This window comes from Phodopus roborovskii, unplaced genomic scaffold (assembly GCF_943737965.1).
Source record: "Phodopus roborovskii unplaced genomic scaffold, PHOROB, whole genome shotgun sequence".
NCBI lineage: Eukaryota > Metazoa > Chordata > Mammalia > Rodentia > Cricetidae > Phodopus > Phodopus roborovskii.
Window position 1 is genome coordinate 11,199,441 of NW_026126636.1, and position 26,817 is coordinate 11,226,257.

The window sequence follows — 26,817 nt, forward strand, 5'->3', positions numbered from 1 at the left end:
CGCTTACATACACTTTAAGATTTCCACTTATTTAGTGTGTGTGTGCGTGCGTGCGTGCGTGCGTGCGTGCGTGCGTGTGTGTGTGTGTGTGTGTGTGTGTGTGTAGAGGTCAGAGGACACCTCGCTGGGGTTGGTTCGTTCCTTCTATTGTGTGGGTCCTGGAGATAGAATTCAGGTCAGACTTTGTGTCAAGCACTTTTACCTGCTGGCCCATCTCACCAGACTTTATGCACTGTTTTCCGTTGGTCTGGAATTTTTCTGACTGTCTCCCATTAGACCAGGTTGGCCTCAAACTCAGGCAGTGCCCAAGGAAAACCTTGAACTTTTAATCCTCCTGCCTCCACCTCCCAAGAGCTGTGACTACACATTTAACAGCACTTGTAGCATGTACGATGTTCTGGGGAAGGAATGGAAAGCCAATGAGACAGCAGCTTCATTCCCTCCCTACCCCCACCCTTTTCCTAGACAGAGTCCTGTGTTACTCACTCATGCCCCCTGCTTGTCTCCTACCTAAGTTGTTTTTGTCTGCCTGTCTTTTCAGGACCGCCGAACACAGATCTCTGAACACAGGGGCCAGGGCTAGGACTGAGGCTGAGGGCTTAGCTTAGCTGGGAGAGTGCTTGTGGGAGATGGTGGGTGCATGCCTATAATCCCAGCCCGGCCCTTGGTAGGTAGAGTCATCCTCAGCTACCTAGTTCAAGGTCAACCTGCCCCACACTGAGATTAAAGGCGAGTGTCACTGTGCCCGTTGGGTTACTGGTTTGAAGCAGGATTCTGGAACTAGCTTCTTGCAGCAAAACCCATGTCCCTCTTCTCCGCTGTGTTACTTTGAGCAAGTGACTTCACCTCTCTGTGCTCCAGGTTCCTCACCTTACTTTTATTTAAGTGTATGAGTGTGTTGCCTGTGTGCATGTCTGTGTACTAACTAACCACATGCATGCCTGGTGCCCCTAGAGGCCAGAAAAGGACATCAGAGCCCCAGGAACTGGAGTTGCAGACACTTGTGAACAGCATTGTGAATGCTGGGAACTGAATTCCCATACTCTTCACTGCTGAACCATCTCTCCGGCCCTGATTTGTGTTTTTTTGATTGTACTGGGAATGAAATATTTTTCATGTTGTGCAGTTTCGCCACTAAAAGCCACACCCCCAGGGCACTCCTTGATGGTGAGTTCTAGGCTTCTATTGCTGAGCCCTGCCCCAGCCATCTTTAAAAAAATAAAAAGCAGGACCTATAGCTCTGTGTGTCCTGGAACTCAATATGTAGACCAGACTGGCTATGAACTCGTGGAGATCCTCTGCCTCCGCCTCCGACTCCGCCTCCGACTCCTGGGTGCTGGGGTTAAAGGGCAGCAGCTGTTGCTTCTTTCCTCCTCCTGCTTTTGGGTTTTTGTTTTGTCGAGACAAAAAGCCTCACTCTGTAGCCCATGCTTGCCTTGAACACTCCATCCTCCGGCTTCTGCTTTCCCAGGCCTGGATTGTGCAATGTACTATGGCTTTTAAAAAGTGTCTCCCTTTTCGTCCTGTCTCCCCAGGATGCCCTGGAAACCCCAGCTAGGGTCTGACATCGGGGCCCCATGCGGCTCACCCGCTGCTGGGCTGCCCTGGCAGCCGCCATCATCCTCAATCTCCTAGTCTTCTTTTATGTGTCCTGGCTACAACACCAGCCCAGGAACCCCCGGGCACGGGGCCCACGCCGGACTCCTGCCACTGGTCCCCGTGTCACCGTCCTAATTCGGGAGTTTGAGGCCTTTGACAACGCTGTCCCCGAGCTGGTGGATTCCTTCCTGCAGCAGGATCCAGCCCAGCCCGTGCTGGTGGCGGCTGACACTCTCCCTTACCCACCCCTGGCCCTGCCTCGCATCCCCAACGTTCGCCTAGCGCTGCTCCAGCCGGCCCTGGACCGGCCAGCCGCGGCCTCGCGCCCAGAGACATACGTGGCCACGGAGTTCGTGGCCCTGGTGCCTGACGGAGCACGGGCCGAGTCACCAGGCCACCTGGAGCGTATGGTGGAGGCGCTCCGGGGGAGCAGCGCGCGCCTCGTAGCCGCCCCGGTCGCCACCGCCAACCCAGCCCGGTGCCTGGCACTGAACGTCAGCCTTCGGGAATGGACTGCACGCTATGGTCCCGCGCCTGGCGCGCCCCGCTGTGACGCCCTAGACGGTGACGCCGTGCTGCTGCTGCGCTCCCGCGATCTCTTCAACCTCTCGGTGCCTCTGGCGCGGCCCCTGGCCACCAGCCTTTTCCTGCAGACCGCCCTCCGGGGCTGGACAGTGCAGCTGCTGGACTTGACCTTCGCCGCGGCACACCAACCCCCGCTGGCCACGGCCCACGCGCGCTGGAAGGCGGATCGCGAGGGGCGCTCTCGGCGGGCGGCGCTGCTGCGGGCGCTGGGCATCCGCCTGGTGAGCTGGGAGGGCGGGCGGCTCGAGTGGTTCGGCTGCCACAAGGAGAGCGCGCGCTGCTTCGGGACGGTGGCGGGAGACACACCCTCCTACCTGTACGAGGGCCGCTGGACACCGCCCTGCTGCCTGCGCGCGCTACGCGAGACTGCGCGCTACGTGGTGGGAGTCTTGGAGGCGGCAGGCGTGCGCTACTGGCTGGAGGGCGGCTCGCTGCTGGGTGCGGCCCGCCACGGCGACATTATCCCTTGGGACTACGACGTGGACCTGGGCATCTACCTGGAGGACGTGGGCAACTGCGAGCAGCTGCGGGGCGCCGAGGCTGGCTCGGTCGTGGACGAACGCGGCTTCGTGTGGGAGAAGGCGGTGGAGGGCGACTTCTTCCGAGTGCAGTACAGCGAGAGCAATCACCTGCACGTGGACCTGTGGCCTTTCTACCCCCGCAATGGGGTCATGACCAAGGACACGTGGCTGGACCACCGGCAGGACGTGGAGTTCCCGGAGCACTTCCTGCAGCCGCTAGTCCCCCTGCCCTTTGCCGGCTTCATGGCACAGGCCCCCAACAACTACCGCCGCTTTCTGGAGCTCAAGTTCGGGCCTGGCGTCATCGAGAACCCGGAGTACCCCAACCCTGCACTCCTAAGCTTGACAGGCGGCTGAAACCCTGGCGCTCGCATCTGGGGACTGGGGGAACTGCAGGGTACATACAGGAAGCTGTTCTTTGCCTCTGGAGGTCGTGTGGGTCTGAACAAGCGTGCTTGATTGGGCCAGGCGAGGCTGTGCATGGGAGAATAAAAGAGGTGAATTGGCCAAGACCGACTTGAGGTGGCCCACAGGAAAAGTCCGGCTTTGGTAGGAAGCAAACCCAGATCTTAAGCCGTGAGTTGGGGCTATGTGTGGAGACCTCCTAGCCCATCCTAGTAACAGAGGGGAGTTGTGGCCTTTGATGGGCAGGCCCAGGGTGTAGAGCTCATCCTCAGGACTTTGCATGATCTCTGCCCTATATCCCAAGAGCCCTAGGCCCTTGGGAAGTGAGGTCCGAAGGACAGACCTGCCAGCCTCAGTCTACCACATACAACTTAGGAGACCCTAGACCAGTTGTGCAGTCTTGCGTTCTGCCCGTCTCCTTTGAGATAACTGAATGCTTCCTTTGGTGTCTAGAACACCCAGGATCCTTGGCCCGTAGTGTTTGCTTTCTCCACTAGAGGGCGCATCTGTCCCGGGCCTTTCATCTTTGACGACCTCTCCATAGCCCGCATCTCTGGTTTTCTTGGAGTGGCTCTGGATGGTGGGCCCACCCTGGCCTCCTCCCTTCTCTTTGAGAAAGCTGCGTGAGGTATCTGCTGCTTCTAACCCCTTTGTGCACCTAGAAGACTAACAGGGCGCTGGTTTGGGATCCTAACTGACAATATTTATTAATTCTCCTTCAGTGTTCTGCACTGTTGCCCCGCCTGCCAGGAGGGGTAAACCTCCGCCACAGCTCACAGTTACTGAGCGCTTACTGGGGTCCATGCACACCAATGGATTTATCCTGACTCTTACCCCCGGAATGGATAGCTGCTATTACATCCATTTTCCAGGGATGGTAACTGAGGCCAAAATGGCAGTTATTTATCTTGACCAAATAGTCTAGGACGTGGCCAGTAGGGGACTGGAATTCAGGCCATCGTTTCAAGGCCCACTTTATGTCCCGCTCTAGGAATAGCACCCAAATGGGGCCTTGCAGCGGATGTGCCAGTTAACAGGTTAAGAACAATAACTTTCCTTATGTGATCATGCATATAAATTATGTTCAAACCACTACTACCAGACTGTATAATGTTAAATAAGGCTTAAATTATGTTACTTTAAAATTAGAAAAATTCAAGATGAACAGAGCCTTTTGTTTTCTTGCTTCAACGATTTGCTCCACACACTACCTGGATGTGTGCCCCACCCACCCCCAACCCGGTTTATTTTATTGGGAGGAGCAGGGGTTTAAGACAGGGTCTAACTTTGTAGCCTAGACTGGCTTGGACTATAGAGTACTGGGATTGTAGATGTGTACCAAAACATCCGGTCCAATGGAGAATTTTCATTGACCCTTGACCCTTGCTAAGAACCCCAGGCTGGCCTGCAATGTGTAATTCTCCTGCCTGAGTCTCCCAGGTGCTGGGATTATAGATCTGTGTCCTCACACTCTGGTCCTGAATTTTGTGTTTTAAAGCATGGGGAAGGGATGTAGCTCACAGGTTTATCTAGCCTGCACAGGCCCTAAGCTTGGTCACCTGTACCACAAAATAATAATGACTATTAAAGCACAGGAAACCAGCACAGCTGTATGCATGTGTGATCTTGACTATTTAGGAGGCTGAGGCTGGAGTTCAAGGCCAGCCTTCAACACAGCAGGCCCCATTTCAACCAAACTAAAGGAAACCACCATGAATGGTGATTTATGCCTACAACCTCAGCACTTGAGAGGAGGAGCAGGACTTCAAGGCCATCATCAACTACATGGAGAGTTCCAGGCCAGCCTGGGCTACAAGTGTCCCTGTCTCAAAAAACCCAAAGTACTGGGCCGGGCACAGTGGTGCCCTCCTTTAGTCCCAGCACTCAGGAGGCAGACGCAGGCAGATCTCTGTGAGTTCTATGTCAGCCTGGTCCACATAGCAAGCTCCAGGACAGCCAGGGCTACACAGAGACCCAGTCCCATCTCTAGCAAAGGGGAGGGGAGTCTTGGTGGGCAGTGTGCTGCTTGGTTGGGTGCTCGAGTCATCTGAGAAGAGTACCTTCCGCTGAGAAAAAGCCTCTCAGATTGGCCTGTAGGCAAGTCTATGGGCGTCTTCCTGATTAATGATAGATGTGAGAGGACCCGGCCACTGAGAAACCACAACCCTGGGCTCTGTAAGAAAGCAGGCCGAAGCCTGGCGGTGGCACACGCCTTCAATCCCAGCACTCAGGAGGCAGAGGCAGAGGCAGGCAGGTCTCTGAGTTCAAGGCCAGCCTGGTGTACAGGATGAGTTCCAGGACAGCCTGAGCTACACAGGGAAAAAAAGAAAGGGGAAAAAAGAGAGAGAGAGAAAGAAGCCAGGTTGAGCAAACCACGGAAAGCAAGCCACTAAGCATGACCTCTGCCTCAGTTGCTGCCTCTTTGATCCTGCCCCGACTCCCTTCAGTGATAGAGGATGACCTGAGAGTTTTAAGATGAAATAAACCCTTTCTCCCCCAAACTACATTTGGTCATGGAGTTGGTGTGTGTGTGTGTGTGTGTGTGTGTGGTTGAGGCAGAGGTCAAACACACTGTGTAGTGTTATTGATCTACAGCCCACATTGAAGTCTCCGGTGTAAACACAAGGTCCTCTGTGAGGCTCTAGCCGCCTCTGGATTTTCCAGGAAGTGTGGAACACCCATGTAAAACTAGGGAAGCTTGTGTCCGTTTGCATTAGAAACATGGCCAGGGCCTGCCCATCACATCAGAAAATCTTGTGGCCCAAGGCGCTTGGCAATTGGCTGCCAGAACATCTTCCAGCACATTTAGAGCCCCCAGTTTAGCAGTTACTAGGGTAGGCAGGCCCCTGGGGTTGTCATTGACATATCACATATGTAATTTATATATTACAAATGACGAGCCTTTTGGATGGGCAGGGTGGTAGAATGCTTGCTTTCCAATGCAGAAGGCCTTAGGTTCAACCCCCAGCACTGAAGGAGGCAGCCGCAAGAAGCAGGAGCTCAAGGGCAACCTCAGCTACATAGAAAATGCCAGACCAGCCTGAGCTACATGTTGGGTACAAAGCAAGACCCTGTCTCAAAAAACCAAAACCTAACATGACTCAAAGGAGAGAACTAAGGTTTGTCTTATGACCTCCGCGTGCACAAAAATCAGTAAGTGCGAAACAAAACAAAAACTAGGTAACCAGAGTAGGCGGTGGGTGGGTGGGTGAGGCTCGGGGTCGGGGGTGAGCTTTGGATTAAATATCTCCAGAGAAGACCTTGCTGAGGTGGCATTTGAGAGAGATGAAGAAAGATCCAAGTAGAGATTTGGGTCAAAGGTGTCTAGGGGAAGGAACAACCAGAGAAAGGGCTCTGGGACAGGAGCCAGCCTGGTATGAGCAAAAAATAACTAGAGGCAAGATGGAGTCAGGGGGCTTGCCACCAAGCACCTGAGACCTGAGTTCGATCCCCATATCCCACATAGTGGAGGGAGAAAACTGACGCATTCACATACCTACATTGATGTATATCTGCACATGAATGCCCACAAGCATGCATGCCCACACATACATACATACATACACACGCCTTTTTTTTTTTTTTTTTCCGGGACAGGGCTGTTCCTGCAACTCACTTTGTAGACCAGGCTGGTCTCAGATTCATAGATTCACCACACCCACATTCTGTGAGTCCTGGGGAATTGAACTCAGGTCATCTGTGGGCCGGCTTGGTCTACAGAGCAAATTCCAGGACAGCCGGGACTGGACAGAGAACCCCTGTCTTGCAAAACCAAAACAAAGGAGAGGAGTTGATGGGAGTTAAAGATGGATATGACCAATATATATTGTACACACATAAGAAACCGTCAAAGAATAAGACACAGTCTGAAGTAAACTTAAAGAAGGAAAGGAAAGCTGGAGGACATGGAGGCCTGGAGTTTCAAGCCAACTGGGACTGCGGAGTGAGACCTTGTCTCAAAGAGTCAAAACCAAACGAAGAAGAGAGACAGACGTGTGGGGGTGGGTGGGTGGACGAGGCTACAGAAATGACTGAAGGGAGATGCTGCAGAGGCCTCCCGACTGCAGGTCCCACAGAAAAGGGTATGGGAACTCCCAGAAGTGGGAGCTTCTGCCCTCTTGTGGACATATGGGGGATAGTTCAACCAGGAGAGCCGTGAGGTAGGGAGTCTCAACTCAGTTGGTGGAGGGTTGCGTAGAATACACAGTGCCTGTGGTTTGTCCCCAGCGCCACATAAAACGGGGCAGTGTCACATGGCTGTAATCCTCGCACTCAAAAGGTGGGAACAGGAGGACCAGAAATTCAAGGTCCATCTCAGAGAAGATCTGCTGCCTCTGCTTCCCCGAGTGCTGGGACCAAAGGCATGGACCACCAACGCCTGGCAGGTTATCCAGGAAAAAAATAGGAAGGGAGGGAGGGAGGGAGGGAGGGAGGAAGCCCATTGAGCCAAGCATGAGAGTGGACATCTGTAACTTTAGCACTCAGGAGACTGAGGCAGATGGATGAAAAGTTCAAAACCAACCTGGGCTACATAGCCAGAACCTATCTCCTTTTCTCCCCTCTCAGAATTAAATAAATAAATAAAGAAGAATCCTAAAAGAGCAAGTTATTATATGGAAAATGTTTGGAGAGTGAGAGTAGGCAGGAAGTCACAGTGCTAAATGAACTAGAAGTTGTACACCTCCAATGCTGGGGATGAAGCCAACAACCTTGTGTATTAGAAGGGCTCTACCACTGAGCCACACCCCAGCCCCTCACTGGGGGATTCTAGGCAGGGGCTCTACCACTGAGCCACGCCCCCAGCCCCTCACTGGGGGATTCTAGGCAGGGGCTCTACCACTGAGCCACACCCCAGCCCCTCACTGGGGGATTCTAGGCAGGGGCTCTACCACTGAGCCACACCCCAGCCCCTCACTGGGGGATTCTAGGGCAGGGGCTCTACCACTGAGCCACACCCCCAGCCCCAGTACAGGACTTGTAAGTAGAACACAAACAAGAACAAAATGAATTAATTCTTACAACTATAGGTTCATTGATTTTCCCAAAAGGCTGTAATACAGATGTCACCAAGCCAGGATCAATGATGATTTTTAAGGATAAAATTTTTAAGTATAGCTGAGTGTAGTGGTTCTTGTTTTTAATCCCATCATTCAGAAGATAGGCAGGTGGATCTCTGTGAGCTCAAAGTCAGTTAGGGGTACCTAGTGAGACCTTATCTCAAAAATATTTTGAAAATAATTAGTGTGACTGTGTGGAGATCAGAAGACTTGGTGAAATCAGTTCTCTCCACCGTCACCAGGGCCCTGGGGCCAAGCTTATGTTGTCTGGGCCTGAAGTGACAGACAGTTGTGAACCACCTTGTGGTGCTAGGGACAGAACTGATGGGAGATGTCACTCTATACATGTTTCTCTTATTGGTTACTGAATAAAGCACTGCTGGCCAATAGGAAGGCAAGATGGGTGGGACTAGGAGACGAGGATTCTGGGAGATGTAGGAGGATTCAAAACATAGAGACTTGAGAGAAGAGGTCTGGTAAGATAAGACCACGTGGAAATACTTAGAAATGAGTTAATATTTAAGACAGAGCTAGCCAATAAGAAACGCTAGTAACAGGCCAACAGCTTTATTCAGTAACCAATAAAAGAAACATATTTACAGAATGGCATCTCCCATCATGGAACCATGGCACTCAGGCCCTCTAGAAGAGCAGCAGCTCGTTTGCTTTTTTGTTTTACCAAGACAGTCTGTAGTTTTGGAGCCTGTAGACCAGGCTGGCCTGGAACTCAAGAGATCTACCTGCCTCTGCCTCCTTAGTGCTGGGATTAAAGGGGTATGTGCTGGAACCCACAGGCCTCAGAAGGGCACATCCGATCCCCTCAGGAGCTATGGTTGCGCCACACATGACTATCTGCCAACACAGCAAGAGTTCTTAATTGTTGAGCCATCTTTCCAACCCTTTCTTTCTACATATGTCTGAGTGTGTTCACATATGTGTACGTGACCACAGAGGTCAGAGGGTGTCCCCTGGAACTGGAGTTACAGCTATGTGGGTGCTGGGGGTGGACCTGTCTGTCCTCTGAAAAGCAGCTAGTGAACCCCCCTCCAGCCCCCTTTAATATGTACATGTGTACACATCGGGGTGGTGTGTAGGAATCACCTGTCCCTCCACCAGGTGGGTCCAAGGGATGTAACTCAAGTCGTGTGCCTTTGCAACTGGTCTCTGAACCCCTAAGCCATCTTACCAGCCCAGTGATCCCTGCCGAGTTCAGTGAAGCCTAAACTAGTCTTTGGCATTGATGCGCTTAGTGTGCTTAGTCAAAGCATCCTTTTATAAATTTATCGTTACATGCATTGGAGTTTTCCCTACATAAATATGTCTGTAAGGGCATCAGATTCCTTGGAATTGGAGTTACAGGCAGTTGTGAGCTGCCATGTGAGTGCTGGGAATTGAACCCAGGTCCTCTAAGAAGAGCAGCCAGTGCTCTTAACCACTGAGCCAACTCTCCAGACCCTGTTTAGTCAAAAATTAACCCCCCCCAAAAAAAGAGGTGAGTGCCAGCACACTGGTATTAGATTCTTAGAACTCCTCATTTGACACCATTTTATTGCTTTTAAAAAAAATGTGCTCTGGAGTGACAATATTTATCCTTGGCGTTCCCCTGGGACTTGTGGGAGAGAGTTTGCTGTCATGGAGGGACTCCTGAGAAGCTCTCTCTCTCTCTCTCCCTCCCTCCAGCTATGGCCATTAGATAGCAGCACATTGCAATACTTTGCCTTTAGACGACAGAGAACTCTCCTGGGTAGACAGGTAGGCTGGATGGCTGGCTCTGGGTGACAGAGAATGCCGTCTCCGTGAACGGGAGCCAGGATGGGGGAAGATTTGTGGACACATTCGCACATAAGCATATGTACCCCAGTAATGAGGCTCCCGATATCCGTTCCAGGAAGGAGTCAGGGACCCTTAGTTTCCCGACCCTGTAGACCCCACCCCCAGAATCCACAGCAGTCCATTTCTCCAGCCCGCATGACACCCACTTCCAAAGCGATACCACCAGGGACTGAGCGTAGAGTCCCTGCTGACATTCACATGACAGATTCCTTTTCACAGGTGGCAGCGTCCCCGGCGGGTCCCCGGTACTGTTTGAGAAGAGGGTTCTCCTCCTCTGGGGCGAGGGGCAGTGGATTCAGAGGCACATCATTCTTCACCTGGATCAATTCAGGCTCTGAGCTTGGCGTCTTGGTGCGATCCACATAACTTTGAAGCAGTCCTGCCCCAAATGCATCACTTTCCACATTGAGGATGGTACAGGACCTGTCCCTAAAAGGGCACAAACGTCGACAAAGTGAGAGGGAAGGAGGAGGCAAGGACACATGGGCCTGCCTTCTCCCACTAGAGAAGCTGCTCTGTGAGACAGGGTCTCTGTCCTGGAGCTCACTCTGTAGACCAGGCTGGCTTCAAATGCACAGACATTTTCCTGCCTCTGCCTCCCGAGTGCTGGGGGTTAAAGGTGTGTGCCATCACCACTTCTGACATCTCTATGTTTTGAGATGGCATCTCTCACTGAATTGAACACGACCACATCAGTTAGACTGGCTGGCCAATACGCTCACAGACCCATCCATCTGTGTCAGGGATGCAAATCCAGGACCTCATAGTTGTATAGCACATACTTTACTCTCTTCCCCTTGTACAGATGGGGAAACAGACACAGGAGAATTAAAGTCACATCGTTACGACAGAACTAAGCTGCCTGTCCTAGGAGTATGACAGCTCACTGCCTCTCTGGGGTTCCTTAGAGAACCCAAAGATTGGCCAAGGATAGCGGCTCACACATGTATTTCTAGTACCATGAAGTTTGAGGCAGGATGATGAGTTTCAAGCTTGCCTGGACTACTACACAGCAAATTCCAGAGCAGCCACAGTTACATGATGAGATCTAGTCTAAACTAACAAAACCACCCCAAAGCAAACGAAAAAAATAAATGTCAAGAGGGTCCAGAAGGCAAAGGTGCTTGTTGTACAAGACTTGGGACTGATCTTCAGAATCCACACAAAAGCAGACAGAGAAAAAGAAACATCGTGCAACAAACCCCACCCCCTATCACACACAAACAAATAATAATGCATAAATTATTATCAATACCATTACTTTTGTAACAAGGTTTCTCTGTGCAGCCTTGACTGTCCTGAAACCCTCTCTGTAGACTAGGCTGGTCTCAGACTCAGAAATATACCTACCTGCCTCTGCCTACCAAGTGCTGGGATTAAAGGTGTGCACTACCGCCTCGGGAACATGAGGTTAGGGTCCCACATGCTTCCTCTACCTCTAGACCTGTCTTGTCTTTCTTCCTGTGCTCAGAAGTCTTTATGTGCTTTCCCAGGGGGACTACTCAGCACCCCCAGACCCCCAAGGCCCCACTCACACGAGCCAGTCCACGGCCAGGATCCAGGAGATGTCCTTGACCGGGAGGCTGATGGCTTCAAGGATGATGGCAAGCGTGAGGACGCCCCCTGCAGGGATGCCCGCAGCCCCCACACTGGATGCAGTAGCTGTGATCCTGGGGAGAGAAGTGAGATGGCCGTATCCATCCATGATGGGAAAGGGGGTAGGGGGTGGGGCGGGCGGGGTTCCTGCCACAGCTCCGAGGCACTCACAGGATGGTAATGATCTTCACGAAGTCCAGGGACACCCCATTGAGCTGAGCAATGAACACCGCTGCCACACACTGGAACAGCGCCGCCCCGTCCATGTTGACGGTGGCGCCGATGGGCAGGATGAAGCGGCTGATGTGTTTGGCCACGCCATTCTTCTCCTCCACAAACTTCATCATCTGGGGCAACGTGGCAGAGCTGACGGAGGGCATCACAGAGCGAGCCCGCGTGAGAACTCCTGGACCGCAAAGGCTAGTCCAACCGGGCTCACTTCCGAGCTGAAGTTGCCACCTACCACTCAGCCCTACCCACACCATCAGGAGACCCGCCCACCTGCCCAAGCTCCCTTTCCTCCCACAGTGCGGAGGGCCGGATCTTCTAGCTCTCCAATGCCCTTCCCTACCCAAAGCAGGCCCCCAGGGCCCAGTGGAACGGGGATCAGGCACCGTTCTTGGAGTGTAGCACCCTGTGTAAGGGAGGATTAAGGCATGCTGCCCTAGACCTGTCTTGTCCCTTTCCGTGTCTGGAGGTCTGCAAACACCCACAAAAAGCTGGACGTGGTGACACAGCTTGTAACCTCGACACCTGGGAGGCTGAGGACCAAGTTCCTTTGTGTGTGTCTGTGTGTTTTTCCCTACGACACAGGGTTTCTCACTATGCAGCCGAGGCTGGCCTAGAACTTGCTATGTAGACCAGGCTGGCTTCAGAGAGACCCACCTGCCACTGACTCCCAGGTGCTGGAATTGAAACACAACCACACCCAGCGAGGATTCCAAGTCAGAGAGCATCCTGGGCTCACATACTGAGGCCTTGTCTCAAAATAAAGAGGGCTGAAAATAGGTCAGCGGTTAAGCATGTGGCTAGACCCCACCAGTTAGGGCTGATGGGTGTGGCTCTCTGTGGAAGGGCTGGCTCTTCCCTAGCATGCACAAGGTAGTGGCTTCAATCCAAAACACCACAAAAAGAGAAAAGGGGGCTGACTAAGGTGTAGGTGTTTGCCGCCAAGCCTGACAACCTGAGTTCAACCCCAAGTGCAGGAAAAAGGATCCACGCCCTCACGTTGTCCTCTGGATCTCCACACATGTATAAACACACATGCGAATAAATGTGTTTTTTTGTTGTTTCGGTGTTTTGGTTTAAAACCAAAGGGGGCGGGGTTGAAGAGATAGCTGTGGTTGTATACACATGAAGAGAGTTCAATTCCCCATTCCCATGTGAAAATCAGTCATGCAGTACAAATATCTGTCTAGCACCCCTGCGGGAGGTAGGGATCTCAGAAACTCGAAGGCCCACTAGCCGGAGCACACAGAGGAAAAACAGAGGGTGTTCTCTGACTCACACACATTCACACACAGAAAGAAATGCTCTCTCTCATTTCTTTCGGGTGCCCTGAGCAACTGATGAAGGGGGCTGGAGAGACGGTAACGGTGGTTAAGAAGAGCAGTGATTGCTCTTCCAGAGGACCTGGGTTCAATTCCCAGCACCCACAAGGCAGTTTAGGGCTGTAACTACAGTCCCAGGGGACACACATGCAGGTAAAGCCCTGATACACATAAAAGACAAAGGCAGCAAAGAAAAGGAAAACTGATTAGAAATAAAAAGAGCATCTGTAAACACAACCATGCTTCTCAGGTCTTTCAACACCAACGCCCACTGCCAGCTCCTCTGCCAACTCTCACCTAGAAGAGGTCCCAAACGCTGTGGCCAGCGGCGTCATGATACCCCACAGGAATCGATAGGGGTTTTTTCGGGTGAAGAGGAAGTAGATGAGGGGCAGAACCACAAGCCCGTGGATGGCATGGCCCAGGAGGCAGCACATGATGTATTTGCCTAGGCTGATGAAGAGTTGGCGGACATCTTTCATCTCTACAATCTTGTCGGCCACCAGGAACAAGATGCCGACAGGGGCGTACCTGATGATCGCAGAGACAGGTTACTGCTGCTGACCACACCTCCCAGCCTCTCCCTGAAGTCTTGGAGCTGCCCAGGGCGCCACTCCACGACTGGCCTGTGGGAGACTCAGCTACCTGTAGACTCGCTCCCTCCCTCTGAAGGGGTCGCAGCTGTGAAATAAAAGCCCGATGGTTCCCATCCCTGCCAGGATGAAAAGTCCCCTCCACTCTGAGTCATTTGCTTTCTGGGTTTGCTTGCTAAAAGCGGCTGCTGTCAGAAACACGCTCGCAGAAAAAAGCAAAGAAAGAAAGAGGTGTAACTGGGTCACGCTAACTCCCAGGTCTGTGGCCTTTGCCCCAAGCCTTTGATCACGGCTGAATGACAGCCCACTAGGCAGTTCCTATTACAAGCATGCCAGTCATAGCTAGTAGAACCACCCCTGAATGTGCGTATAAAATGGACTACAAAGCTGCCATCCCAGACACTGTGCTATTAGTAAAGTTATGGGGATCAAAAGTCCAAGGCCGGGTGCTGGAGGGCTCAGCAGTTAAGATCACTGGCTGCTTTTCCATAGAATCCAGGTTCAGTTTCCAGAACCTACGTGGTAGCTCACAACAGCCTGGAACTCCAGCTCCAAGGGATCTGGTGTTCTAACTCCACAGGCTCTGAATGCACATGGTACCCATCTCAAGAAGGTGGGGGGCATGGCTCATTGGTGGAGCCCCTGCCTAGAATCCCCCAGTGAGGGGCTGGGGGCGTGGCTCAGTGGTACTTCAAAACCCTGCTTTTAGCCTTTGCCATAAAACAAAACACCAACCAGGCAAGGTAATACTACTAACTCAGGAATTGCTACAGGATGACGTGAGACACTAGCCGGGAGGCATTTGTAGACAGCCCCACTTCTGGTCCAACAACCACCCCTGTCTCCTAGAACAAAGGCCCCAAGGTGCACTTGCTGTCAGCTAGGCTTCCATTACCCTCCTGTCTAGCTGCCACGGCACCAGTTTCCCAGCCACCTGTGCAACTAGGGAGAGCCAGCAGGTTAGCCAGATCCTAGCCACTCAGACTTGCCCAGAAATTTTCTAAGTGCAAACGCTTAAATAAATATCTGCCACTGTTTACTCTGGGAATGGGACAGACCAGGTCCTGTCCTGAGAACAGTACACAGATTAACCCGTGTGTGACCTCGGAAAGCAGCTGTCTACAGGCCCCAAGGCCGACAGGGAAAAACCAAGCAAGGCACAGGGAAGTTATGGAGAGCACACAGCTGGGAACAGGCAGCGCCACAGCAGGAAACCAAGCGGGCTTGGGAGCCATTGTCACCTACATTCCAACCTGGTTACTTCGGCAGTGATCTTCCTGATCAGGACAAGCTAGGGGTATGGATGTGGCCCAGTGGTGGAGCCGAGAGCCGGCACCCCACCCACCCAGTGAAGGGCGGGGGCCATGGCTCAGCCAAACAGGACTTGCTTAGCAGTTCCTTCGCTCCGGGTCAGATCCCCAGCACCACACACAAACAGTACTGAATGTGGCAGTGAATGTCAGTGACCCCTTCACTTGGGTGCAGAGGAACAACTGAGTTTGAGGCAAGTCTGGCTACGTGGTGAAACCCTGTTTCCAAAAATCTACAACAAAAAGACACACCCAGTGAGCGTGGCCTTTTCTGGTCCATTCGTTTTTCTCTTGTGGAGACAGGGTTTCCCTATGTAGCCTTGGCTGTCCTGGAACTCATTATAAATAGAACAGACTGGCCTTGAACCTGCAGAGATCCATCCACTTGCCTCCGCCTTCCGAATACTGAGATTAAAGGCATGTTTCATCGTGCCTGGCTAAAATTTTTCCATCTTATCTTGTATGAGTGCTTTTCCTGAATGTAGGTCTATTCACCATGTACATGCTTAGTGCCCTGAAATGCCGGTAGAAGGGGTCTGAGCCCCTGAAGCTAGAGTTACAAATGGTTGTGAGCCACCATGTGGATGCTGGGAATCAAACCTGGATCGTCTGAAGAGCACAGAATGCCCTAGCCATTTCTCCAGCCACTGGAAAGCTAACTTTCCTTAAAGATTTTGTATTTTATGTATAAGGGGGTCTTGCTTGTTCATATGTCTCTGTCCCACATGGGTGCAGTGCCCACAAAGGCCAGAAGGGGACAATGGATCCCCTGGAATTGAACTTAGAGGTGCTTGCAAGCCACCCTATGGATCTGGGTACCCGTCCCAGTCTTCTGGAAGAGTTGCCAGGGCTCTGGACCACTAAGCCAGGACTCTCTCCAGCCCCAGGAAAGCTAACAATAGTCCTGACTATCCTGGAATAGACCAGGCTGGCCTCAAACTCACAGGGATTCACCTGCCCCTGGAGTGTGTCCTTCCTTCCTTCCTTCCTTCCTTCCTTCCTTCCTTTCTTTCTTTCTTTCTTTCTTGTCACCATCTTGTCTTTCTCTCAATTTCTGTCCTTTAGATCCAGGCCAGGTAGGCGGAGACAATATGGGACCAGATGGGCAAGGAGGAAACCAGAGGCATCTGTGTGTGGTTTTTGCTTTCATTTCCTGAAGTCATTTAACAAAAGCAAAGGACAGCACTCACACCAGCGGCTGCTCACTTAGTTAGGCGCCAGGCACAGGGGATGGGACACAGGTGAGGCGTCCTTGGCAGCTGAGGGGCAAGCCACCACCGCCCCAGATGAACCTCTTTTCCTGCGCCTCCTCAAGATCTGCCTACACTCTGGCAACAGGGTAAGGAAGGCACCATTTCAGATCCTTTACTCAGAAGGACCCAGAGCTGTTACATTGGAAGCTGTGGTACATCAGTCTGGCTATCTTCCATCGCCTTCTAGAATGATCAAGAAGGCAAATACATCAATTCTAGTAGCCATGGAATCAATACAGAACGGTCACTATTTCATAGACGGGGAAACCGAGGCATGGAGAAGGCAAGCCGCTCGTTCAGGGAATGGTAGGCACTGGGTTCTAATGAAGACCCCCCTCAGGCTCTGGTGAGAGCCCTGGGAGGCTCCCCCATATTCCATATTATACAACAGACATGCCCACCCCCTGTCCCCACCACCTACCACATAATCCAGGAAACCAGGACCATGGTGGCGTCATTGAAGGAGTTGAAGAAACGAATGAGCAGTTCGCCCTCAGGCCCCAGCTTCCTCAGGGCCACACCGAAGACGATAGCGAACACCACCAGGCCCAGGATGTTCATGCCCTCCACCTCACAGCCCAGCTTTGGGAGAAGAACAGAGCAGGGTAGGGAAGAGAGAGCATTTACCCATCTACACAACCACTGGTCCTACGCCCTTCAGGGGGCAAGGAAATCAGATCAGGGGTCAGCCAGAGGGAGTGGGCCTGGAGCTAACGAGCGAGTCCTGGAGATTTATTGTTTGTTTGTCTTATCAGCTTTACACAAGCTAGGCTCATCTGGGAAGATGGGACAACCTCAAATGAGAAGAAGCCTCTATCAATCAGACTGGCCTGTAGGCAAATCTGTGCAGCGTTTTCTGAATTAATAACTGATGTGGGCGGGACCAGCCCACTGTGGTGGGTGCTGCCAACCCTGGCAGGGTGGTTCTGGATTCTGTAAAGACAGCACACTGAGCAAGTCACGGGGAGCAAGCCAGGAAGCAGCGCCCCTCCACGACCTCTGCCGGAGTCCCTCCATGACGGACTGCCAGCGGCTAAGAGAGAACAACCCCTCTCCTTCCCCCAAGTTGTTTTTTGGTCATGATGGTTCTCATGGCGATAGAAAGCAAATTAAGAGGGAATGCACGCAAGGAAGGACCTGAGAGGAGAGGAGGCCTCGAGCAGAGGGGGCTGGAACGGAGTTTGGATCTCGGCGGCATTTATGTCACAAGCCGGGTGTCCTGCAAACCCCTCTGAAGTCCAGCCCCAAGGGATCAACTCCTTGTTGGCCTCTGTGCTCAAAAACAACACACATGGATCAACCAGTCTTTAAAATAGAGGGGAGCAATGATAGAACTCAGTGGGTAAAGGTACGTGCCGCCACCAAGCCTGATCCCCCGGCGAGGCGCTAGCTACACGGAGGAAGGAGAAAGCTGACTCCCACAAGCTCTGTGACCTCCACACGGCCACCCTGCTATGCGTCCCCTCACACATACACACTTTTTAAAAGCAACAGAAGGTTCTAGAGAGGACCTAGAAATGAGTCTAAGTGGAGCATCCAGAGAACGGGAAGAAACCTACCCACCCTGGCTAACAGGACATGCACAAGGCAGACGAAGTTCGAGGATGCGGCTGAGGGGATGGAGAAAATAAAACATCCTAGAGGGAACTGGGCACTGGGAACTCTGGGAAGTGGGCAGGTGGGAGAGAACGTGGGACCAGGCGGGGGAAGGGTGAAGAAGGGCTGAATCCACCCGGAGGTGTGGCTCCATTCCGAGGGCTTGCCTAGCTAACTTGAGGGAACAACTGATCTTCAGAACCTCGGAAGACACGGAAGGACTATGGAATTCCACTGGTCTCTGAGAACCCAGGCTGGCCTCTGAATTCCATATGTATCCAGAGATAACCCTGAACATTTGACCCTCCTGCCTCTATATCCCTAATGTGGGATCCCAGTCACGGACCACCCTCCTGGTTTCCATGGCGCTAGGGACCGAACCAGGGTGGGTCACTTTCATGCTAAACAAACGCTCCACCCACTGAGCTGCATCTCCAGTTCCAAGGACCCCAGACTCTCAACCAAATTCCACACTGTACTTTTTTTGGGGGGTGGGATGGGGAGACTCAAGCACCAGCGGTGGGGGGCAAACCGAAAAGGCACAGCGGGCCTGAGGTGGAGTTTCCTCAGCCCCGCCCTGCTCACCTTGACCATGGTGCCGTTGATCTCTCTCTGTATACAGGGGGGAGGCGGCTGTAGACGACAGGGTTGGAAGGATCAGTGAGTGTCAAGCCAAGTGTCAGCATGGCTCCCCGCTACCACGCTGGAAGCAGCAAATGCCCAAAACCTGCTCCACCGACCCCTCTCTTGAGATAGTCTCTTGTGTAACCCTTGCCGGCCAAGGATGACCCTAACTTACTGAGATTTCTGTAGCCCTACTTATTACTGGGACCACGGATGTGTGCCACCATGCCTGGCTTATGCAGTACTGGCAAATGAAACTAAAACTCCAGTCTCAAGGACTGCAGAATTTAGGTGTAAACCTAAATTCACTCTAGACTTCTGGGAGATCCAGAAGACAGAGGGGATGGAGGGCGGCAAAACTCAACAGCTATGCTGGGCCAGCGGCAAGGCTCCCCCCCCCCCAGCGGCAAGGACCCCCACCCAACCCTTCAGCTCACCTGCTGATCACACGTGATGCTTTGTTTGGGAACATACGAGGTGGCATACTGCAGATGGGGTGGGGGGGAAAAGTCAGTGTCAAATGTCACCAAAGCTGCCACACACCATACTGGGAACAAAGCCACAAACTGAGCCCAAGCATCCCCCCCTTCTTCCTCCCTCCCATTCTCTTTTCAAAGACAGGGTCTTCTGTAGCTCAGGCTAACTCCTAACTCCCTAGGTAGCCAAGGATAACCTTGAGCCCCCATTCCCTCCCCATCCACTTCCCAAGTGCTGGGATCATAGGTCAGAGCCTTCGTGATCAGTTTCATTTGTAAGACACCGTCTGCTGTGTAGCCTAAGTCACTGTGCTCTGCCCTCGGCCTTCCTGAGCTGGTGTTACACACCCCACCGAGCCTCTCCCACACTCTCATTTCTCTCTTTAAAACTTTAGTGTTGTGTGCTCACGAGTGCCCACAGGTGCATCCCCTCCAACCCCCGGTGTTTGGACGTCAGGGGACAAGTGTGTGTGGCAGGAATCAAAATCGGATGTTCAGGTGCCCACTGCTATCTTGCCAGGCCCCCAGAGTCTCATCTCTTCATGGGGGGACACATGGATGAGTCTCCGTGGCAACCCCGCTTGGCAAGTTGCTCCACGTGTCTTCCTTTCCTCTGCCCGTCCCCATCCCACCGCCGCCGGCCCCCTTAGCGCACCCCAGAGGAGGACTCACAGAGCGGAAGGCAGCAGACACCAGGTTGGAGGGGAAAATATTCCTGCAGAAACAGACATTGTTGTTAGGCGCTGTCGTGGGAGGATGGGGAGGGCAGACATGAGAGGGACAGGGCTAGCCTCTTGGAGGGTGGTGATGGGAATCTCTTCCTTAATCTTGATTGTTTAAGAAAGTGTCCCATGTAGCCCAGGCTGGCCTCAAACTTTATATGCAGCTGAAGGTGGCTTTAAACTTCTGATTCTCCTGCATCTACCGAGTGTTAGGGTTGCAGTCACACTCTTTACAACACACACACCCCACCCTATATGTGTAATTTTTTTTAAGGTAGTGTCTCACCCTGTAACCCTGGCTGGCCTTTATTGAACTCAGAGATCCACCTCCCTCTGCCACTGTGCTGGGATTAAAGGAGCACACCATAACACCAGGCCATAAACATTTATTTATGGGGGAGGGATGTGTGCCTGCGTGCCCCGATTGCTCTCTGTGTGCAGGTGACCGTTTCCTCCAGACTGTGTGTCTCAAGAGATCAAAGCCAGTACCTTAAGCCCCTGAGCCACACCACACACTCCCCCAAATCCTCTAATTAATTTATTCACTTTTGCCATAATAGAGACCGAACCCAAGGACCTTGCCCTCTCTCTACCACTGAACTTACATTCTCAGCCCTCTTTTTACTTATTTTTGCGACAGGTCTTGCTAAGTTACACAGGCTTGCGAGGACTTAAACTGTGGTAGGCCCAGGCTTGCCTCCGACTTGTGATCATCCAGCCCCCTGAGTAGCTGGTGGAGGACAAGACAGTTCAACACCAACAGGCCAGCACACCTTTCCAGGATGTGGGATCTTAACTGGCCTCTTCTGGCTCCAGGAAGCTGGTGTTTCAGAACCAAGGGACTGTGGGTTAAGGGGGGGAAAACCCCAAAAAAGAAAAACCCGGGCTCATGAGCGGAAAGCAAAGGCAGGGTCACACCAGGCCTTAGCTCCACCCCCTGAAACCACTTAATACCCTGGATGTCTTGCATCAGCTACTTCTGGAGGTCTGAGGGACAAGGCAATCCCCGAGGGGCAGGCTGGTGGGTCGGAGAGCGGGGGGGGGGGGGGGGGGGCCCACGGGGATCTGGGCACAATGAATCGTGGCAGTCGGAGGCTAAGATCTGGTGACAAGGGACAGCTGTTCTGGTCATGAATATGCATCTGTCCTTGCATGGCCACTTGAGTGTGGCGGGTGTCTGCCATATGCCAGGTGGCACAGCTACTGTTTTATATAGCCAACTCCTTTTTAACTGAAGGGGGCTGCAGGTGTGTTGGTGCAGGCGTGGGGGCTGCTACAAAGGCGAGGTGTCTTAAAAAGTCCATAAACACACACACACTTTCTCACGGGGGGGGGGGGGGCTGGCTGAGGCACAGAAAGGCAAGAAACTTGCTCAAGGAAGTAGTGACAGGTGGGATTTTTGTTTGTCCTTGTTCTTGGTGGGCGGGGCAGGCAAGAGTCTCTTTGTAGCCTAGGACTGCCTAGAACTCCTGACCCCCTCGCCTCCACCTCACCAGTGCTGGGTCTTTCTTAGAGGTGTGGGCCACCGTGTCTGACTTGTGCTGCCCTCTAGAACACAGGCAAAGCTTTCACGTGGCTAGTGGCATTATCGAAGAAAGTGGCTCCAAGCTGGTGGCAGACGGATCTCTGTGAGTTCGAGGCCAGCCTGCTCTACAGAGTGAGTTCCAGGAGAGGCTCCAAAGCTACAGAGAAACCCTGGCTCCAAAATAGTCCTAATGGTGGGGGCTTCAGATGATACACGTGGCAGCTTAGAACCACCTGTAACCACTGTCCCGGGGAATCCAGGAACCTCTTCTGGTATCTGCGAGCTCTGGGCACACATGCAGTCAGGACACTCACACACATAGAATGATGAATGCCCCGTCCCCGGTATGTGTGCCACACAGCTAGCTTAAGGCCACGTGTGCCTCTGCATGCCGAGTTTACCTGAGTGCCAGCTGTTCGAGAAGTGTTCTCGGCTAAGACTGAGGGTAGCCAGCCAGCCAAGTGCATTCCAGCTGTTTTGAGCTTGGGTGGAGGAAAAGGCTCTGTTCATAAACAGCCTGACCGTGGGTGTGCCTGTTTGCAGTCCAGGGCAGGGCCAGGACCCAGCTAATCTCCACCAGCCAGGAGGCATACTCCGTCAGGCCAAGAAGAGCCCAGTCAGTCCTCCATCTCAGTCCCTACTGTGGCCCAGAAACAGAGGATGCCCTGTTTTCTGACTCACTTCTTCCTCCGCCCCCTTCTCTTTTCCTTCCAGAAAAGTCCCCAATCTGAAGACACTCAATCAGAAGGCCTCATGGCAAGGCCACGTGGACCCGGAGTCTAGAGTCCTCTGGGGTGGGAGGGAAGGATAAGTATCACTCCCCACGTGGGGGGGGCACTAAAGGGAAGTGTCAGGGGGAAGTGAGATGGTAAAGCAGAGAGAAGGCACAGAAAGGCTGGCTGGCTGCCTGGGGTTAGAGAGAGTGAGTAAGGGGCCGGGTCTGAGTAATACGCAGGACACTTATCACTGGGAATCAGGGAGCCCCTTACATCCCCATTAACCTCCAGCGACCCCTGACAGAGCTCAAAGGCCTTGGACCTTGGGAACAATTCTTTATCCGGGAGCCCTATCTCTTTGCCACCCCAAAATAGAGTTTGCACAGCTGTTTTTCTTTTGCGGAGCTGCATACTATTTCTTGGAGGGGGGCTTGGCTCTGGTTCTTTTCCTTAGACCTTGTATCTCTTTAGACACCGCCCCTACCCCTTGCAAGGCGAGGAAGGAGGCTGGGGCAGGATTGCTAGGGGGCAGTCTGAGCTTCGTAGCAGACTTGTTTTCAGCAGGCAAAATGACGCTGTTATCCCAGCCACCTGGGAGATGGAGGCAGGAAGATCAGGCATTCAAGGCCGTGCTGGGCTGTAGGAGACCCTGTAACCTGTCTCCAAGAACATAACAAGACTAGGTAGGGTTAGTCTCCTCCACTAGCCCTCCACGTCGGGACCCGCCCCCAAATTTAAGGGACTTCCGTAAAAATTCACACTTCCAAAGCGTTAGAGGTCCTGTTAAGATTACCTTGGGTTTTCCTAGACTGTAGAAGGCGTGTCTCACTCTGGGGGTGGGGGTGAATAACTGTCTAAATAAAGTCCCACCGCTAGTGATGGCACACACGTGTAATTCCTGAGCTCCAGAGGGCGAAGCAAGAAAGGCTGTCGAGTTCAGGGCCATCCAGAGTTACATAGATTTAAAAAAGAGACTCCTTCCCCCGAACCATCGTTGCCGCTAGCACCGGGCCCTTCCCACCCCAATCCCCGGCGGGAACACACCTCGCGATATCCAGGAAGGAATCCAGTACCTCCTTGGCGGGTGCAGTGTGGTCGCTGGTGTCTCCGACCGATCCATTGACAGCGATAAAGGCGGCGCCGGGCTTCAGCGCCAAAGCCAGACCCACGCCGAGCGCAGACGCGAGCAGTGTGGTAACCAGGAAAAAGAGCATCGCCCAGGCGCCCACGCGGCCCAGGGCGCTGGGGTCCAGGCTGGCCGCACCTCCGATCAAGCTGCACACCACGAGCGGCAGGATGATCATCTTCAGCATACGCAGCAGCAGCTCTCCCGGGAAGGCGAAGGCGGTCAGGCGCGCGGGGCCCAGCGCCTCAGCACCGCCCGCTGCCGAGACCCCCAGCCCTATCACCACGCCGGCCACCACCCCCGCCACCGTGAGCAGCACCAGCAGGTTGGCGCGAAGGCAGCGGCGCACTTGGTCCCAGGAACCGCAGCAACAGCCTCCTTTCGCGCCTTGGTCCTCTCCGGAGCCCAGCGCCAGGTCACCGTTGGCGGCGGGATCCACCGCCGTCACCCCTTTGGGGTCGGCCTTAGGGGGGTCCACTACCATGCTGAGCCGCAATCGGGGGTTCCCTGAGCGCCTGGAGACTGGGTGCAATGTTCTTGAGACGAGGCGGGGTCCTTGAAGTTGTGTGTCCCCCGGCGCTCGAGGGCTGGAGCGTCCTAAGCTCCCTGGGCTGTGCGCCGAGACCCCGTTACTGGTGGTATCGGATCCCCGAAAACTGGTAACTGAGAGCGCCTGGGTCGGACGTGGGGATCTTTGACTCCGGGAAGGCTTGAAGTCGTCCAAGCGGCCGAGGTCTTCAAGAAAGCTCAATCCAGGTGGCGCAGATCCGGGATGCCTCCTGGCTCCGGGAGCCCGGGATCCGGGATCCCAGGGTTAGGGCTCCTGGCTCTCGGTCCCTGGGTACTGGAGTCCTAGGAGAAGTAGACTGAGGAGCTGCGGTCCCGGAGAGGAAATCAGATTCTCAGATGCAGATGGGTAGCGGCAAGAGGATGTGGAAAGTGGCGCCAACGAGCGGAGGGAACACCTCCCCGGCCGCGCCGCGTGGCTCTGAGGCGGCTAGACGGAAGCGATTAGAATTAAATGCGGAGGGCGGGGCTTGAGAAGGCGGGGGCCATCCTGCGAGCGCTGATTGGTTAGGGAGAGTTCGGCGCCATTGAGCGAGGGGCGGGACCAAGAACAAGGAGGGGCTGGTCCCCCAACCGAGGCTGAATAACAATGCCTAGACAGGGGTGGGGCCGGGGAGAGGGTGGGGCCAGAGAGGATCCAAAGGCGTCCGAAAGGGGTGGGGCGGGGCGTTGGGGAGCCCTACCAACCCACACCCACCCACATCCATTTCATCCCTGCTAAAGGACTCTAGCTGTGGGTTGTTGTGAATAAAATGTATCAGGACCTCTACAAAGGGCAGGTAGACATTGAAAAGTTAGTTTTTTGTTGTCTTAGGTTTTGCTTTTACTGACCTTGAACCTCCCAAATTCTGGGATTACAGGCCTGGACCATCAAGCTCCTCTGTATTAAAAAAATACATGGATAAACCAGATGGTGGTGGCACATGTCTTTAGTTCCAGCACTCGGGAGGCAGAGGCAGGCGAATCCCTGAGTTTGAGTTCCAGCCTGGTCTACAGAGTGAGTTCCAGAACAGCCAAGGCTACACAGAGAAACCCAGTTTAGAAAAACAAAGGAAAGAAGGGAGGGGCTATCCTGAGAGATGGCTCAGCCCTTAGGAGCACTTGCTGCTCTTGCAGAAGACCAGAATTGTGTTCCAACAGCTCCACACTCTTCTGGCTACTGCAGGCACTGCATGAACGTGGCATGCATACATACATGTAGGCAAACATTCATGTAAAACATAAATCTTTTTTAAATTCTGGGGAGTCCAGGCTGGACATTTTTCATTCCCAGCATTCAGAAGACAGCAGGAGGTTGATGTGGGAAGAATCAGTAATTCAAGGTCAACCCCAGATAGCAAGCTTGAGACCACCCTGAGACTAATCCATTTGTGTGCCAACAGCTCTACCTGCCCTCAAGTGGATGTGGGGAGGCCAGGGGGGACATCGGGGGTCATCCTCGATTTTTCTCCCTTTCACAGAATCTGAGCTCGTCGGTTTTGGCTAGGCTTGAGGCTGGTGGGACTCTGTCTGTGCTGTGATGGAGTTACAGGCTTTCATGGCAGGGTCTGTCTTCTACATGAACGCCCCGGGGGAGGGGGGGTTGAAACTCCAGGCATCATGCTTGGACAGCAAATCATCTCCCTAGTCAGGAGAAATGATCAGACAGTCACAGATCAGGTACTGCCAACAGCAGATACAATGCACACACACACACACACACACACACACACATACACATAACGTGCACACACACACACACACACACACACACACACACACGCGCGCGCGCGCGCAAGCATGCAAATAAATGTAATAAACAATACTTTTTTAAAAAATTGACCTTAGACCACTTCAGCAAAGTCCATTCTTAGTCTAGACACTGTCACCCTTCCAAGGGTAAGAAGGACAGACTCAAAGAGGAGGAAAGAGGCTTCCTGAACCCAGAATCCTGGCGACATGTAGGGTTGAGTCTCAGAAAAATGAGGTTGAAGGGTGGGACTCAGGATTGGCTAGGAGTGTTATGCCCCAGTGCCTGCCCTTTGTAAGGGTAGAAACACACAAACCGGTTCCAGCCAGCTCTCTTCCCGCTGGCCGAAGGAACCTCCAACCCAGATTCCTTCAGATTTCATCAGTGGGAGAAAGCTTCCCAAAGGGGGAAGAAGGCATTGAGAGCCTGCACTGAGCCATGGTGAGCCAAGAGGCTCTGTTGACCACCTGGGGTCTGCGGGGAGTGGGGGGGAGGAACAGAGGATAGTTCTGGGCTCAGTGGGTTCTCCCAGCCTTCTGGGCAGGGCCTCACCCACAGCTCTTGCTCAGGCCTGCAGTCTTAACTATGGAAGGATTCTAAGTTCATGACCAGCCTGGGGCACAGACAGTCTCACCAGGAGTAAAGAGGGGCTTGAGGGGCAAGAGAAGACTAGCCTGAGAGACAGGGAGAGGGCAAGGGAGGGCTTGTTGGAGGAGGAGGAGGCATCCCTATCAGCCTTTTGAAGGACGGTCCCACGCAATCGATATCCCAGCGCTCAGGAGGCTGAGGCAGGAAGATTACTGTGACTCTGAAGAAGCTTATTCTGGGCTACCAGTAGTGAGTGCCAGGCCAATCTGGGCCACACTGTAACACCCTGTCTCAAACAAAAAAAAGGATATGGAGGATGTATATATAGGTTTTATGAACGTATTAGAGCATCTTCTCATCATTAAATGGTTGCTTACACTTCTTTATTTACTGTGTGCATGTGTTCAGGCCTAAGGACAGCTTGCATCATTAGTAGTTTCTCTTGTCCTGACGTGTAGGTCCTGGGGATCGAACTCAAGTCTTCAGACTCGGCAGCAAGCAAGTCCCTTTTCTCACCACCTGCTTCAGTATTGTCTCCCTGGCAGCCATGTTTTCCTGGCTTAGTAAGAAAGACAAGCCCTCACCACGCAAAGTCCTGTTGAGCTTCTGTTTCAGTTCCCATAATTCATTAGATTAAACCGAGCCAGGAACTATACACAGGGGCTCGGAGTTAATTACATAAACTATCCATTTCCTGCGGGCCTTTCAAAACTGTATCAGCACCAGAAGTAGATTTCAGCAAGGTCAATAACCCCTGCTGGGAGACAGGAAACCCCTGTAGCCACCCGGTTCCTACAGAACTTGTAGATGGCTTTGCATATGGACAGGGGCTTTTGAGTTCTGCAA

General features: G+C 53.1%; 2 protein-coding genes across 2 annotated transcripts; one reads left to right on the forward strand and one right to left on the reverse strand.

Annotated features, from left to right (window-relative positions):
- Nucleotides 1-1,545: 1,545 nt before the first annotated feature.
- Nucleotides 1,546-4,275, forward strand: Fkrp (fukutin related protein). The gene has a single exon (XM_051207207.1). The coding sequence runs from the start codon at nt 1,578-1,580 to the stop codon at nt 3,060-3,062; it is 1,485 nt and encodes a 494-aa protein (XP_051063164.1). The 5' UTR covers nt 1,546-1,577; the 3' UTR covers nt 3,063-4,275.
- A 5,405-nt stretch (nt 4,276-9,680) lies between these two features.
- Slc1a5 (solute carrier family 1 member 5) lies at nt 9,681-24,063 on the reverse strand. The gene is made up of 9 exons (XM_051207041.1): nt 23,006-24,063; nt 19,671-19,713; nt 18,960-19,007; nt 18,484-18,531; nt 16,724-16,884; nt 13,444-13,677; nt 11,768-11,962; nt 11,536-11,670; nt 9,681-10,429 (listed from the first exon to the last, which is right to left on the reverse strand). The coding sequence occupies exons 1-9, from the start codon at nt 23,569-23,571 to the stop codon at nt 10,195-10,197; spliced, it is 1,665 nt and encodes a 554-aa protein (XP_051062998.1). The 5' UTR covers nt 23,572-24,063; the 3' UTR covers nt 9,681-10,194.
- Between the last annotated feature and the right edge of the window lie 2,754 nt (nt 24,064-26,817).